General features: G+C 35.3%; 1 protein-coding gene across 7 annotated transcripts in view; it reads right to left on the reverse strand.

Moving 5' to 3' along the window:
- REPS1 (RALBP1 associated Eps domain containing 1) overlaps window positions 1-18497 on the reverse strand; it is a 90001-nt gene that overhangs the window by 13191 nt on the left and 58313 nt on the right. For 3 of the 7 annotated variants that reach the window (XM_061428130.1, XM_061428131.1, XM_061428133.1), the window contains exons 9-12: window positions 17814-17935; window positions 14258-14338; window positions 8674-8761; window positions 7808-7909 (exon numbers count right to left, since the gene is read on the reverse strand). In XM_061428130.1, coding sequence (XP_061284114.1) covers window positions 7808-7909; window positions 8674-8761; window positions 14258-14338; window positions 17814-17935 — 393 coding nt within the window. The remainder of the gene's footprint in view (window positions 1-7807; window positions 7910-8673; window positions 8762-14257; window positions 14339-17813; window positions 17936-18497) is intronic. The other 4 variants (XM_061428134.1, XM_061428136.1, XM_061428135.1 and 1 more) reach the window with 2 other exon arrangements.

Raw genomic sequence — 18497 nt, forward strand, 5'->3', positions numbered from 1 at the left:
CCCACCAGAACGCAGAGCAGCTGGGAGCTGGAGCGTAACCGCAATCCCAGGGCAAGGACTGCTGTTAACTTTGGGGAAACAGCCGCAAGGGATGGGAGGGAGGAGACTGCTGTAGGGAATGCCTTTGGAATAAAGTCAGGCAGCCATGGAAGCAGGGTGTTACTGCTGAGTCACATACAAGGAGTGGAGCCATCACTTCTCCCACTATATGCTGGCATGAGCAGCTGAGTAACAGAGGAATATCCCAGAGAAGGTGGCCATCTGAGTGCCTGACATGCCAAGCAACAGAGAAGGACCCCCATCAGACCCTCTGAACGCCAGCTGCCAGAAGCTAGAAAGAGATTGTAACAGCACCATATCTCCTGTGCCTGTGGCTGCCAGCTTCCTGGCATACCTGGCGCCATCAGAGTCCCCGCAACCTAAGCAGTCGCACCACCTCCACACCTGGTCCTCCCTGGGGCAGACCCAAGTCCTAGAGGCAGCCTCAGGAACTAATTCCTGTAAATGACCCACAAGCAGAGGTGGGGATAAAACCACAACTGAGTTCCAGGGGCAGAGTGGACAAGGAAGAGGGTTGAAAACCTTTTCACCAGCTATACAAGCTAGAGATTATATCCACATGATCAACTAGGCAGACCCTGTGTCTATGGAATGCATAGAAGGGCGAGTGTATCCACAAAACAAAATGCCCTAGCTCTGACAGCTGTGGACACTGGAGGCAAGAACCTCCAAGAGGAGAACTAGATTAGAGTCTGTGCTGTCCCCACAGCTGGTCTAGAGACCAGCTCCCCCAACACTGGAGGGTTTCCTAGCGAGGTGGAAGTGGACTGTGCATCACAGTAGGGGAAAGGATGCTGACAGTTGAGACCTGAGAAAAACATTTATTATTATTCTTATATTTTGATTTGTTCTGTAGTTGATTCTGGTTTTCTTTCCTCTGATGCTGTGGTTGTTGACTTCATTATTATTGTATCTATTTAAGCTTTTGAGAATTTTTTAAAACACATTTTATTTCCTTCATATACATCTATCTCTACATTGGCTTTTTGCAGATCTGTGGGGCTTTTTCTTTGTTGTTGTTTCATTTTGTTTCCTTCTTACTTATTATACAAAAATTTTATTTATATATAAGATTTATATACTATTTATATATATGTACAATATATACACTATTGTATGCAATATATTCTTTTTATATATATATAGAATATATATACACACATATATAGAATATACAATAAGATTATTATATATAAACTCTTTATTATATATAAATCTTTTTTATATACTTTACTTTTCTATTTTTTTCTTTCTTCTTTTCACCACGTTTGTTAGTTTGTTTGCTTTATTCCTCAGCTGGCTCTCTTCTTTGGTCTTGTTCTGTTTAGTTAGTGTTGTTTTTAATTTGTTGGTATCACTTATGGTTTCCTTTGCTCACAGGGTCACTCTCTTGTACTTTGTTTTCTTTGGACTATTTTGGTTTTGTGTGTGTGTGTGTTCCTTTGTTTCTGTTACTATTTGTCTGATTTTGAATTTACCATTTGTCTGGGGTTCTTTTTTGTGTGTGTTTGTTTTAATCCTCTTTATTGCCATAACAAACAGCTTGTGGGATCCTGGTTCCTTGATGAGAGATTGGGCCTGAGCCTCTGGGTTGGAAGCACTGAGTCCAGGACACTAGATGGCCAGAGAACTCCTGATCCCAGGGAGTATTAATTAGTGAGAGCTCCCATAAAGGCCTCTTCCTGTATCCAAGACCCAGCACCACTCAACTGCTGGCAGCACCAGCAAAGGGCAGGTTACCCAAACAACAAGCAAGACCTCAAGAGGAGACAGGCTTCCCATAGACACCCCAAAACATACCACTAACACAGACCTGCTCATTAGAGGGGGGAAAAACTCACCTTCTCCCACCAGAAGGCAAGCACAAGTCCCTCCCAACATAAAGCCTACACAAACCACTGGACCAACCGCACCCACTGATGGCAAGACCAAAAACAAGAGAGGATATGTCAAACACAGTAAATTAGATAACATGAAAAAACAGAGAAATATTGTGCAAATGAAGGACCAAGGTAAAAACCCACAACACCAAATAAACAAAGAGGAAATATGCCAACTACCTGAAAAAGAATTCAGAGTAATGACAGTAATGATGATCCACAATCTCGAAATAGAATGGAGAAAATGCAAGTCATTTAACACATTTAACAATGACCCAGAAGAAACAAAGAATGAACAGAGGCAAACACAATTATCGAAATTAAAAATAATCTATGGGGAATCAACAGCAGAACAACTGAGGCTGAAGAATGAACTGAAAGACAGAATAAGTGAAAATAACTGCTGAAGAGCAGAATAATCACAAAAGAATGAGAAGAATTGGGGATAGTCTCAGAGACTGCTGGGATAATATTAAACTACCCCACTCCAGTATTCTGGCCTGAAGAATTCCATGGACTGTGTTGTAAAATATTAAACACACCAACATTCAAATTAAGGGGTCCCAGAAGCAGAAGAGAAAAAGAAAGGGTCTGAGAAAATTTTTTAAGCGATTATAGTTGAAAACTTGCTTAACATGTGAAAGGAAATAGCCAATCAAGTCCAAGAAGCACAGAGAGTTTCCTAAAGGATAAATCCAAGGAGAAACATGCTGAGACACATATTAATCAAACTGACAAAAATTAAACACAAAGAAAAAATATTAAAAGCAGTAAGGGAAAAGCAACAAGTAACATACAAGGGAAACTCCACACAGTTAACAGCTTCTTTCAAGAGAAACTCTGCAGGCCTGAGGCAATGGCAGGATATATTTAAAGTAACAAAAGGGAAAAATCTACAACCAAGACTACACTACCCAGCAACAATCTCATTCAATATTGATAGAGAAATCAAAAGCTTTACAGATAAAAGTTAAGAGAATTTAGCACCACCAAATCAGCTTTACAACAAATGCTAAAGGGACTTCTATAGGCAGGAAATACAAGAGAAGGAAAAGACTTACAAAAACAATTAAGAAAATGCCAATAGGAATATATGTATCAACAATTACTTTAAATGTAAATGGATTAAATGCTCCAATCAAAAGACACAGACTGGCTGAATGGATACAAAACCAAGACCCGTATATAAGCTGTCTACAAGAGACCCACTTCAGACCTAGAGATATATATGGACAGAAAGTGAGAGAATGGAAAAAGATATACCATGCAAATGGAAACTGAAAGAAAACTGGAGTAACTATTCTTATACCAGACAAAACAGACCTTAATATAAAAGATATTACAAAAAAATGACAGAAGGACACTACACAATGATCAAGGGATCAATCCAAGAAGACACAACAATTATAAATATTTATACACCCAAAATAGAAGCATCTCAACACCTAAGGCAAACACTACAGTCATAAAAGGGGAAACTGACAGTAATACAATTAGTAAGGGACTTTAACACCCCACTTACACCAATGGACAGGTCATCAAAACAAAAAATAAGGAAACATAAGCCTTCAACGACACATTAGACCAGATGGATCTAACTGATATCTTTAGGACATTCCATCCAAATGCAGAAAAATAAACCTTCTTCTCAAGGTCTGCACAAGGCACATTCTCCAGGGTAGTTCACATCTTGGGTCACAAATCAAGCCTTGGTAAATTTAAGAGAACTGAAATTATATCAAGCATCTTTTCTGACCACAGTGCTATGAGACTAGATAATCAATTGCGGGGAAAAAAAGCTGTAAAAAACACAAACACATGGAGAATACGTTTAAAACATATTAAATAATACGTTTTAAAATAAGCAACAGGTTACTGAAAAAATAAAAAGGGAAATAAAAAAATACCTAGAAAAACAAATGATAATGAAAACATGATGACTCAATACCTATGTGATACTGCAAAAGCAGTTCTAAGAGGCAACAAGTTTATAGCAATAGAGTCCTACCTCAAGAAAAAAGAAAAACACTGAATAGACAATCTAACCTTACACTTAAAGCAATTGGAAAAATAAGGGGAAAAAATCTCAAAGTTAACAGAAGGAAAGAAATAATAAAGATCAGAGCAGAAATAAGTAAAAAATAAAAGAAAGAATAGCAAAAATCAGTAAAACTAAAAGCTTGTTCTTCAAGAAGATGAACAAAACTGACAAATCATTAGCCAGACTCATTAAGAAAAAATGGAGAAGACTCAAATCAACAAAATTAGAAATGAAAAAGAAGAGGTTACAACAGACAATGCAGAATTACAAAGGATCATAAGAGACTATTACGAGCAATAATATGTCAATAAAATGGACAATCTGAAAGAAATGAACAGGTACTTAGGAAAGTTCAACCTTCTAAGACTGAACCAGGAAGAAATAAAAATTTTGAACAACCCAATCACAAGCACTGAAATCAAAACTGTGATCAAAAATCTCCCAAAAAACAAGTCAGATGGCTTCACAGGTGAATTCAATCAAATGTTTTGAGAAGAGCTATCCTTCTCAAACTCTTCCAAAAATTGTAGAGGAAGGAACACTTCCAAACTCATTCTATGAGGCTACCATCATCCTGACACCAAAACCAGACACGGAAAATCACAAAAAAAGAAAATTACAGTCCATACCACTCATGAACATAAGATGCAAAAATCCTCAACAAAATTCTAGCAAACACAATTCAGCAACACATTAAAAGGATCATACACCAAAATCATATTGGGTTTATCCCAGGGATGCCAGGCTTCTCCAATATATGCAAATCAATCAATGTGATACACCATATAACAAATTAAAAGATAAAAATCATATGATAATCTCAACAGACGCAGAAAAAGCTTTTGACAAAATTCAGCACACACTTATGGTAAAACTCTCCAGAAAATTGGAATAAAAGGAACCTATCTCAAGTAATAAATGTCATATATGATAAACCCAAGCAAACATTATTCTCAATGGTGAAAAACTGAAAGCATCTCCTTGAAGATCAAGAAGATGACAAGGGTGCCCACTCTTGCCACTATTATTAACAACATAGCTTTGGAAGTCCTAGCCATGGCAATCAAAGAGGAAAAAGAAATAAAAGGAATCCATATTGGAAAAGAAGAAGTAAAATTCTGTTTGCAGATGACATGATTCTCTACATACAAAACCCTAAAGATACCATCAGAAAATCACTAATTGGTGAATTTAGTAAAGTTGCAGGATATAAAATTAATACACAGAAATCCCTTGCATTCCTATGCACTAAGAATGAAAAATCAGAAAAAGAAATTAAGGAATCAATCCCATTCACCATTGCAACAAAAAGAATAAAACACCCAGGAATAAACTTATCTGCTGCTGCTGTTGCTAAGTCACTTCCATCGTGTCCGACTCTGTGTGACCCCATAGATGGCCTCCCACCAGGCTCCCCAGTCCTTGGGATTCTCCAGGCAAGAACACTGGAGTGGGTTGCCATTTCCTTCTCCAATGCATGAAAATGAAAAGTGAAAGTGAAGTCGCTCAGTCGTGTCCGACTCTTAGCGACCCCATGGACTGCAGCCCACCAGGCTCCTCCATCCATGGGATTTTCCAGGCAAGAGTGCTGGAGTGGGGTGCCATTGCCATGAAATGTAAAAGCAATATATGGAAAACTATTAAGACACTGATGAAGGAAATCAAAGACAACATCAACAGATGGAGAGATATACCATGTTCTTTCTTGGATTGGAAGAATCAATACTGTGAAAATGATACTACTACCCAAAGCAATCTACAGAGTCAAAGCAATCCTTATCAAATTACCAAAGACATTTTTTACAGAACTAGAACAAAAAATATCCACAATTTGTATGGAAACACAAAAGACCCTGAATAGCCAAAGCAAACTCGAGATAGAATGGCACTGGAGGAATCAACCTCCCTGATTTCAGACTATACTACAATGTACCGTCATCAAGACAGAATGGTACCGGCACAAAAACAGAAATACAAACAAATGGTACAAGATAGAAAGCCCAGAGATAAACCCACACACCTATGGGCAGGTGTGACAAGGATGCAAGACTTTATCTTTGACAAAGGAGGCAAGACTATAGGATGAAAAGTCTTTTATTGAAAAGACAGTATCTTCAATAAGTGGGGCTGGGAAAACTGGACAGCTATGTGTAAAAGAAGGAATTAGAACACTTCCTAAAACCACACACAAAGATAACTCAAAATGGATTAAAGACCTAAATGTAAGACCAGAAACTATAAAATTCTTAGAGGAAAACATAGGCAGAACACTCTTTGACATAAATCATATCAAGATCCACTATGACCCACCTCCTAGAGTAATGAAAATAAAAATATACAAATGGAGTCTAATTAAACCTAAAAGCTTTGGTACAGCAAAGGGAAACCATAAACAAGATTTAAAGACAACCCTCAGAATAAGAGAAAATAACTGCAAGTGAAGCAACTGATAAAGGATTAATCTCCAAAATATACAAGCAACTCATGCAGCTCAGTATCAGGAAAACCAACCAATCAAAAAACGAGCAGAAGACCTAAACATACATTTCTCCAAAGACAACATACAGATGACTATTAAACATATGAAAAATGCTCAACATCAATTATTATTAGAGAAATGCAATCAAAACTACAATGAGGTATCATACCACACCAGTCATAATGGCCATCATCAAAAAATGTACAAAAAATAAATGCCAGAGAGAATGTGGAAAAAAAGGAACACTCTTGCACTGCTGGTGGGAATGCAAACTGATATAGCCACTATAGAGAACAGTATGGAGATTTCGTTAAAAACTAGGAATTAAACTACCGAGTCCCTTGGACTGCAAGGAGATCCAACCAGTCCATTCTGAAGGAGATCAGCTCTGGGATTTCTTTGGAAGGAATGATGCTAAAGCTGAAACTCCAGTACTTTGGCCACCTCATGCAAAGAGTTGACTCACTGGAAAAGACTCTGATGCTCGGAGGGACTGGGGGCAGGAGGAGAAGGGGATGACAGAGGATGAGATGGCTGGATGGCATCGCTGACTCAATGGACGTGAGTCTGAGTGAACTCCGGGAGTTGGTGATGGACAGGGAGGCCTGGCGTGCTGCGATTCATGGGGTCGCAAAGAGTCAGACACGACTGAGCGACTGATCTGATCTGATCTGATGACCTAGCAATCCCACTACTGGGCATACGCCCTGAGAAAACAGTAACTGAAAAAAACACATGTATTACAATGTTCACTGCAGACATAGAAGCAACCTAGATCTCTGTTGAAAGATGAATGGATAAAGAAGTTGTGGTACAAATACACAATGGAATATTACTCAGCCATGTAACAATGAACGAGTTTGAATCAGATCTAGTGAGATGGATGAACCTAGAGCCATTTATACAGAGTGAAATAAGTCAGAAAGAGAAAAATATCATATTAATGCATAATATGGAATCTAGGCAAATGGTATTGATGAACCTATTTGCAGGGCAGGAAAAGAGATTCAGACATAGAGAACAGGCTTATGGACACAGTGTGGGCACAAGAGGGTGGGATGAATTGAGAGAGTAGAGCTGAAATACAAACATTATCATATGTAAAACATATAGCTAATGGGAAGTTGCCGTATATCACAGGGAGTGCAACCCGGTGCTCTATGATAACCTAGAGGGATGGGATGGGATGGGGTGGCAGGTAGGGAACATATGTATACCTACGGATGACTCATGTTGATATATGGCAGAAACCAACACAACACTGTAAAACAATTATCCTCCAATTAAAAATAAATTAATTAATAACATAAATCTCACATGGAAGATGTAATTCTGTCTTTCACTTACCTACAGTATTTCCAGAAGCAAATTTCACTGATGAATTTATCTTATTTTCTTCTGAAAGGTCAGATGTTTTCACAAGCAATGGGCTAGTGGGATTAGTATGATCTAGGAGAGAATTAATAGGTAAACATATAAGATATAGGTACCTGAATTAATAAATTCATAAACCTCAGAGTATAAGACTTCATTTTAATACTCCAAAGCAGTAGCAAGTAAATCCATGAAATATAAGACAAATATTTTAATAGGATAAATATAAACCTGTTTATATAGAATTTGTTATCTGCCACAACAGAAGATACCTTATAATGAAAAAGTCAAGCTGCACGTTCATACTTTGTTAATATTATCCCTTAGAGCAATTAGTTAAATAAAGCACTGCACAAACAACCGTAAAATAAGTAATTTATTGTTGTTGACCTACATAGAAAACAAATCTACCTTTGAGAGACCCTAACTAAAACATTTAATCTAAAATGAGGAGAAACTTTAAGAATTAAAGCAAAATGAACAATTTCAAAGACAAAATTCATTTTAACGTATACCTCTTCAGTTAAAATTTGAACACATTTTTCAATGTAGATTCGTAAGAATGATCATAAAAATATAGAGGGTATTAGAAAAGTCACATTTTCCAAGTGTCCTTATTTAAAATTTTATAAATTAAATTCAATAATTTGCTTAAATTTAAAAATATACACATACACATAATACATATATTGTCGTAGAAAGTACTATGTTAAAAATAAGTAATTAACAAAAGGAATTTGAACTCAGAATGATTGCTTGTGTATTTTGGTTTGATGCTAAACCTAAAATATTAACACAACACACTAAACTAAAAAACAACCCAGCAACAGTTTCCTTACCACTGCCAGTTCTTTTAAGTTCCATTTCCTGCATGTGGATTTTGCTTGGAGTCATACGAATGGGAACTGGATGAACAATAGCAGTATCCTACAGACAAATGGGAGGACATACAGTACTTGTATTAAAAATGCCAAGTAGATACCATGAAATAACCAAAACTAACAATGCTTCAAAAACTAGTGGACAGAGTTCTCATTCACACAAAGCTAAGCATGACAATTAATTTTTTAACTAAAAATTCCAGAATTATATTTAAAAAATCAAGCTTACTATATATGCTTAATAATCTGATTTTATAAAAAGTACATTTTAACTTTGATTAAATATGTGAAGAAAAAAATTGGTCTTACACAATTCACAACAATATTCAAAGGCAAAGTGTGAAATGATCTGATGAAATTATATAAATTTGAACCTTTGAGGTTAAAAGTGAACTATTTATGAGTATCCAAAGACTGAGTAACAGACTGAACTCATTTTCACTAAACTGCTCAAGAAAACTTGACACTCTTCTTTTTCATGTATAAAACAAAGTTAATGAAATGCCCATCATATTGTAACAGAAGGCACAATACATACTTTATATAGATTAGTTCCCCAGAACTGTTTAAAATTCATGCATAAAACTTCCACAAAGGAATTCATTTTTTAAGTTAGGATAAGTAACACTCCTACTCTAATACTTAAACTTTTCATGACTATAATACATCTGATAATCCTTAACTTAAGTCAGAGTTGCAGCAAGTCTAGTTAGAGCAGTTAAGGAACTGGTAGAACAAATTTCTGAAAAGACTGAAAAGTGTACAAGGCACTGTATGGCAGCCTCTCCAAATGGGAAGGAAGAGAGAAAGGTGCATACAGGTAGCCAGGCAGCTTGGCCCTGGGAGCTGAGCCACCCAGGGGAGGAACTAGAACAGGATCAAGCAACTGGCTTAATGGCAAAAGACCAGCTGATAAACATGGCTACAGGAGTTGAGCTCCTCCTACAAGGAGCTGGCTCATATTTTGAATGTGCTGCTGCTAAAGACAACCTGAGATCTTTAAATTTTGAATATCTTGTAATGAGTTTATAATTTAGTATAAAGAATAATGACCTTTCAATTTAAGTTAGACACTGTTTTGGTGACAGTATTAGGTAACCCCACAGAAAGTTGAGTTCCAGCATACCATCTCCTGTTTTACAGGTCTCCCTGGCTAATTCTCGTAATCTCTAAATTCAAACCATTAATAACAAATGAATTCTTTATTGCAATTGTAAGGATAAACGCATTAACAGTAATTTCCTGTCCCCATACCAGTGAGACTCTGGATAGATAGTTATGTACTGTCTAATAAAACTGAACTAACATTTCACCTACAACTCTAAAATTATAGTTATAAAAGATGGATATAATAGATGAATAAAAGTTTATAGATTTCTCACATAATAATGAGTCATACTCAGAAAATTATTAACAATAACTCTAGATGTTGTTTGTTTATGATTATAAAAAATATGGCTTCAAGAATAACTATTTTCTTAACTTAACAATTTTAATAGCAGAAACAACTGCTAAGAACCAGAATTTAACATTCTAAGGCAAGACTGAAGGAGAAAGCATGATATCTCATTATTCCAAACCCAAACAAACTAGGAAAAAACAAGCAAGGAAAACTTACTAGATGCTTTAACTCATAATACTGATCTAATATGTATTCTGTGTGTGTTTATAAAGTCAGATTTATGAAGTTTGTAACAGAAATATTAAATAGCCTTTCCACGTATTTACCATACAAAAAACAGAAGTCACAGTAATGACGCCAAGAAAAGAAAATCATGAAATCTTTTAGAATGAATATTCTCTAAATAATTTGCCTAAGTTTCTATACTAATAAATCAATTTTCTGTTGTTATGAGCCTGCGGCTGCTGCTGCTAAGTCACTTGTCGTGTCCGACTCTGTGAGCCTACAACAGCTTTAAACCACTAGATCCTGCTACTAGCAGGACAAGGCAGTTCCTAGAAGAGTTTTACACAGATGACCAGGCCTAACCTCAGACTAGTGGACTGGAAGCTTGGTTTGTGACTATGACGTGCAGCACAATAAAGAGCATTTCAATATCCAAATGAAGAACCAGAAATGCCTAGGATTCTTTGAGTCCTGGGCCAAAAGATGCTAAGTAAAACTTCTGCTCCAAAGTAGCATCCTTATATTTAAAAATAGAGAAAAAAGTAAAAAGACTGACTGGAGGCTCTGCCCATTTCTTCTGTTTACTCAAATCACACAAAGCCTTTAGGACCCACTCCTACACACTCACAACCATGGCACATTTGTATCATATATTTGAGTACTTCATCTGATACAATTTAGTACTTTCCTGAATATTCTATTGTGCTCATGTATCTATATTTTCTACTTGGCTTAAATCTTACTATACTGTTTGATCATCCTGTTTATCCCTGCTTACTTTCTATTCCTGTGTCACTTAGTTCAGGTGCTCATCATCTGACTCTCTCAACCCCATCAATCCTTCACATTGTTGCCTGAATAACCTTCCCCAGCTACCTCTTCAGAAGCTCCATCTTCTCATGGAACTTCTTGTTAGCTCCCAGTGTCTATGAGATCAAGTTCAGATCCTTGGTTGAGCATACAGAGATCTTCCCTCTTGTGTTTCAATCATGCTCTTTACTCCCCATCACTGCCCCATACACACCTACCCTATATATCTCACAACACTGAACTGCTCCTGCTCATGATTTTCTCTCTGCTTGGAATGCCCTTGTCCACTTCTGCCAATTAACAGTTTCATTAAAAATTCATCATACAAATGTAACCTCTTTTGTGAAAACTTTCCCAAACACACTGGGCTGAGTCATTCTACAGTTTTCTGCCCACAGTTTGTTCACAGCTACATATGATAATTATCACAATCAGCTATATTACAATCATCAACTTGTAATGATCAAGCTGTGGTCTACTTAAGACTGGAATTTTTTTTGACATCTTGGTATTTCTAGAGAATAACATGGGCACCTGGAAGGGGGCTTCACCAAACCAACTGACTTGGCTGGGCATAATCAGTGATCAAATGAACTCCCTTTTCATACGCTGAGTGACACAAACATTCTACAGCACTCAAGATCAGACATAAACCATGGTGAAGACTAGTGCACTGCACTTCTCATCATTTCAGAATTTCCTAGCAGAAACAGATTCTACCAGAAGCTATTAACTGATAAGCAGTTCAACAAAAGTAATCAAGTTTCTGGAAACGAGATAGCAAAAACCCAATTTCATAAGAAATCTGGGAGCCTAAAGCCAGCTTGGTTTTCATGTGAGGTCACTGTACTGTGTGGCAGCTGTCTCTAAGTGCCACAGAGCAGAGTGGAGCTCTTCACAGACTTAAAACTTTATTGAGCAAATGCCTACTTATCAAATTTTGGCTTTTAAAAATTACTCCATCAATTTTTTCTGACATGGTAAGGTATGCTAAATTTGTATATCTGAACTGTGGTGTTCTTTTTCTATGTGATTCTAATTTGAATGGATTCTATTTACTTACTTATAATTCTTATTTATAAAAGCCTTGCTGAGGATCATTTGGGATTGTGACTACAGACTGTTCTGTGGATAGGCAATGTTAAGTAAGAATTAGATGATGGTTAAGAAGCTCAGACCCTCACTGAGAGCAGAGCATTGTACCAATTCCAAGTTTATAGTGAGATTATAATTCACTACCATAAGAGAAAAAAGATGTTTTCTGGTACCAGATTATAAATATTTAAGACTGCCAACATAATTAAATTTAGAAGTCTAAATTCAAGTTTAAAATGTTGATTGACCATTTAAATTTTTTTTTCCTAGAGCCTTCTGTCATACTAGAAATAACAAAAGAAAGTATTGTGTTATGTCATGTAAAACATTAGGCTGGAATTCACAAATTTGGATATTATTTCCAAGAAGTTACAAGAACATCACTGTTATTATGTCAACTATTTCCCTGCATTTTCTGCCAGTCATGACTCAATTTATTTTGCCTTTGAGTCTATATTTTTAATGTTCTTTCCTAGCCTGACAATCATAATACAATGAATTTCTATTTTCAGTATCACTTAAGGGTTAGAGAATAAAAGAGAGTCTCGACTGCTACATCCTTCCCTGTAAAGTACTTTTACTAAAGTACTTTAAACAAAATTAACTTGACTCTGTAAACAGGAGATAGGAATAATATGGAGAAATGAAACTCAGAGCTAAAGTAAAACTTAGCTTATAGCACACCTGTCACTTTCCAAGGGACCTTAATTACTGCTTCTAATAAGCAGCAAAAATGGTTAAGCGTTACCTTTTTATTTCTCTTCCATTTTTCAGAGACTAAAATCAAACATTAACATCCTCAAAGTGGTAAGAAAAGAGAAGCCAAAGGTATAGATAATCTACATGTTAATTGTTCCCTGAATAATGAATAATTATAAAATATACACTTAAAATATTTTGATACATTATGTTTGAATATAACAGCATTCTCTATATTTCAAATAGATACAAATTCTTTAAAACTGTAAAACACCTAAGGTTCATTCATTTAAAATGCTGAAGCCATACTATTATCTTTAAATGCCACTTCTCCCTAATTTATATTAAATAACAAGAGTATTTTTACTATATGAATAAAATGCTGGCCATCTTCGGTCAGAAACACCTCAAAAGATTGCCTCATGTCACCTTCTCCATATCTTTTCACTGAACTCATTTTTACAAATCCTACCTTTACACTCTTCTTCCCTTTCTACTTACTTCCTCTTTTCTTTTTGAAAGGTGCTTACTACCATGTTCTTCTCTTTACAGGAAAAAAAATTAAAAGAAAAAGCCGAAGTGAACAGTGAGAAGAATGATAAATAGCTAAGGTTTTGAAGTTTTCAAATAACTTGAGGGACAGGCAGGGCATATATGAAGTTCAATCTATGGGGACAGAATTTATTTTTTAAATCAGGATGTGAACTTTGTAGCATTTTCAAAGCAACACAGCAAACCACAGGAAGACAAGACAGAGGTCCTCTGCACAAATGAAAATCTAATTGACAATTCTACATTGTTTTGCTGAACTTGATTCTCTTGTAACAGAACTCAACATACTAATTAAGTCAAAGCTGTACCATCTGGACTATTAAATAAATGATGACACTGCATATTTACATACATAGTACATATTACATGATGTGTAAGCATACAAATAAAATAGTATTTACTGTCATTACACCGAAATAAACAGCATGTTTAATAAAAACATACACTCAGTTAGCAAATAAAAACAAAGTTAACAGTATCAATTGTTCACAAAATGCTTCTTTAGACACATGTACCAGATTTTAAAAACATAGATTTCTCTCACCAAAATAACTAGAAAATACAGAGAATGGTTTAAAAAAAAAAGAAAAAGAAAAGAAAAAGTTCTTTCCACCACTGAGCACACAAAAATTGAAAAGCCTGCCACCATTTCCCTCTAAGCACTCCACTGAATCATGCATATCAGCTAAAAACCATAATGAATGAAAATTTGGGTTAATAAAATTAATTTCAAACAAGCAAGCTAAGTGATTGACTTACAGGATCAGCTGGTGCAATGTTAGAATCAAATTGGGTCAGAGTTTGTGAGCTTGAAGAGCGTTCACTAAATGTCTCCCACTGCTGAACAGACAGAGGAGAGACAAGTCAGCATGATGAGAAAGATGGAGTAAAAGATCACTGGAGAAGATTTAGCAAAGTAATTCAGAGGTTGCACTGCAAGTTGTGTTTCGTAGGCCTGACAAATTCCGTTCAGTTTTATTTTTCCATAAACATTTTATATTATCTATGTAAAGTGAGCAGCTTCACAATCAAATGTACAGTAATAATTGATCTCTCTATGGGAGAGATTCAAAGCCTTACAGAATAAAGGAACAGAGTCTAAGTGTTATATAAATGGTAACAAGATAAAAATTTTAAATGGTTTTTTCTAGAATAACTTTAAATCGTTCACTGAAAATCAAGTGTTAATGCACTGAATTAGTGATGCTAATGAATTCTGATTGTATCAGAGTTTTGGTCAAAACAAAGCAAGTCGGTGTGACTTGCCAGTGCGACCCCTGAAGGATGATTCTATTATGTACGTGCACATATTTCATACAAATGTATAGATATTTAATAAAATATAACTGAGATAAAATGCAAAGAATTCTGGAATTAATATAAATTGCAGTTTATGTCAATCTGCAGCAAATCAACCCCTATATTCAGCATTATGAACAGGCCCATGCCAGACCACAAGACAGAACTGCCAATCAGGCACCCACCTCCAACCCCATGCTAGAAAAATCAGAATGCGGCCACAATGAGAGCAAATCAAGCAACTGAGTATGTGTTATATATAGAAGATGTATTTTGATATGAAATACTACTCTTCTAAAAGAGGTACACAAATACCATACCTCAAATTAGGTGGAGTGGTAAGTGAATAATTTTAGTAACTCCATTTGAAGATCTTAGTAATAAACAGTATAGGATTTTTAGATCAAAATCATTAAAATTATGATTACAATTTGATTCTTAAGAATTATCAATGACTCTGAAGAAGGAAAAACATTTGCACATATAAAATATATACACACAAATGTTTACACACAGACACACCTATCCCATTAACTAAAATCCTCTTTTTATAATTCAGTAAACATTTTTATGCTTCAAAGTTCGACTTAATATTTAAAACAGTGCTATTCAATTTGAGAAGACATGTAGAAATTAAATAATAGCAAATGAATACATTTATAAAAATTATCTACAAAAATGACTAATGTAATCATTCAACAGTTTTTCTCTCAGATGTTTCAAAATCATAAAATTAAGATATACTTAGAAACACTGATGCATTCAGAGTGTCTCCTGAATAGAGAGTCCATAGTAATTCACTCTTATTGTGGGACATCACTTCAGGGAAGTGACTTACCAATATCTGTTGATATACTTAGTTTCTTCAATAATTAATGTTGCATAGGTACAGAAGGAATTTTTAAAATTGTAATTATCTAACTGTGGAGAAAAGTTTAGATGCAGACTATTTTTTTCCCAAAAAGAAGACATTTATTTACCTATTTGGTGGCATGAGATTTTACCTGATTTCACAAGGCTGTATGTAAGCTACCTGGAGTGCAGAAAAACATTCTTATCTTTATAAGTTTGGTATAATGGTTAAGAGCACAGTCTCTGGAACCACACTCCTGGAATCCTAGTTATGCCGTACACCCTTAGGCAAGTTATCTAATCTCTCTCTGTTTCAGTTTCACCATGTGAAATATGAGATTAATAATGCTTACATCACAGAATTGTTATAAAGATGTAAAACAATTAATATATGTAAAGAGCTTTTTGAACAGAGCTGGCACATCAAAAGTCCTCAATAAATTTTATTGATTATTATTAGTGTTATCCCCTACAGTGCCTCATCTATATTAACAGGTGCTGAATAAATATTTACTGAAAGATTAGTGCTTCAAGGCAGAAAACTAAAATATTAATTCCATATACTAAGGAGATTTTTAAAAAGAAATATTATTAAAATGTGTCCAAAAAAATCAATGTTAGTTTTAGTAGCATTTTGATTTTCTACACACAGTAAAAAAAGAAAAAAGAAAAATTATGACATTCAGAACCTTATTAGCAAATACTACAAAATGAAACTTGCTAGGAATATTTAAGAAGAAAAAAATGCAACCGTTTAACTCAGAGTTCAAAGGGATTTCCCTTCCTAATTTTTAATGATCATGTGATTTTATTTAGAATGAAGATGGACTTTTGAATTGAGATGCCTTAGTTACTTTCACTTATGAACTGACATTGATAAAAATACTTTTAAAATCTGACACTGCTTTTTAAAAATGACAGAAATTAATAAATGCAGAAAAAACAGTGCTTTCAAGAAACTGACCCTATTCTCTTATTATAAAGCCTCTCTACTAGTAAATTCTTTCAAGGCTTAAATTTTCCCACCAGAAAAACACTCATATAAATGGTTTTATATCTGACAGCACAATGGATATATGTTATAATGTCTCAGAAACAGGTATCTGTGATTATGTCATAAAGCAGCAGCAAGCACTTTAAATCTGCCAGTTACTTCTCTGTTTTTGAACTGTACAAATTAACTAGTATCTCTTAAACCCAAAATTTTTCTGGCTTTAAAAGACATGGAAAACACAGAAGCTTAGAGGAGTTTCTTCCTGAAAGTCAAAAAACTTTTATATTTGTAGCACTATCTAAAAGTGATACAAAAAAACTCTAAGAAAAAATATATAGATATAACTTGTTCACAAAGAAGACTGCTCTAATAAGTTAAGCAGTAGTTTTCAATTAGAGATCTACAGAGCACTAAGGTTTAACAGAGGAGCCTCAGGGAGTGCTTGGTGGAGGCAGGGCCGCAGGTCCTCTTCCCTTATTCTAACCAGAGTGATCCTACTTTCACTGTTTTATATAATCAAGTTCCAAAGTAATGGGGAGGGGGGAAACGTGTCTCAAATTCTGTTTTGTATGCTGTGCTTGGTCTTACATAATATGGTCTTTATATAAAGTGGTCTTTAACCAATGCATTTAACAGGGTTGAATCATTCCATTTTGTATTAAACAAAATAAATTACTATGAATAGCTTGGAATACTTTTTTCATGTGGAAAGCCGGTTGAGTGGCTTCTTATATCACTTCCAATGCTAAGATTCCAAATCTATTATCCCAGGCTTTCTTACAGGAATGAGAAGACAGTGTGACACAGCGGGTGTGCTAGCTGACTTAATGTCAAAGGACTTGTGTTCAAACCTCAGCCCTTGTCCCTTACAGGCTGTAAGATATCTTGTCTAAGACATCTACCCTTTGACTGTTAAGTTCATGCACCTGCCTCATCTAACTCACAGGGTTTTAATAGGAATGAATGGTGGAAACTAAATGATAGTACATGTATGGAAAAGTACTTTGAAAACCTCAAAGAGTCATATAATTACAAGTGTCTATCATAGTCACATTTGATATGGTCCATATGCATGCATGCTGAAAGAGCTATAGGCTAAAATTACCCTGCTTGGAACTTCTTACCTTAAAAAAGTGAACGTTAGTGAAAGAAAAGGGAAGCTTTGCTAACCTCACTGCTCTGATTCAGCTCAGGCCAAGTCTGGTTTAGTGACGGCATCGACGGAGACTTGCTTGGAGGAGCTTCTGCAGGAGAGCCTGAATAACCTACCTCACCTGGCTGATCCCCAACATCTGCAATTTTAAAATAGAGAAATTTTCTGTGAACAATATATTTTAGTTCTCGAATACTTATTCATAAAAACCTAAGAAGATTTTCACAAGTAGTAATGTATAATCTGAATTTCCTTTTCGCACGTTCCCCAAACATTTTGACAATTAATCAGGCAATATGTATTCCTGCTACTTACTGTATACCTGAAACCAGAGTTTTCCATGAAAAATAAAATCTAGTTAGAAATACACAGAGAAAGAGTGTTGTACGTAGCAATGCAATAAGGTACATGAATCTTCTTTTAATAGAGATGGATTTGTACCAGTTCCCAAAGTGTACTTCAAGGAATATTAATCAGTAAGGCATTTTTAAAAATTAGGTTTTTTATTCAAATAAATCTGGGGATACCATAATTCTCTGTTGGACGTGTCCCCACGCACAGACCTAGAGCAAATAAACTTTGTTTAAATCAGTCTTTCCCAAATATAAACTTTCCTAAAATTAGATAAAAATCCCTCAATATTCCCTTGGCATATACTTTAGGAAATGTTGAGTTACACTAGTTCACTTGCATTTTCTCTA

The sequence above is a fragment of the Bos javanicus genome, chromosome 9, assembly GCF_032452875.1.
Source record: "Bos javanicus breed banteng chromosome 9, ARS-OSU_banteng_1.0, whole genome shotgun sequence".
NCBI lineage: Eukaryota > Metazoa > Chordata > Mammalia > Artiodactyla > Bovidae > Bos > Bos javanicus.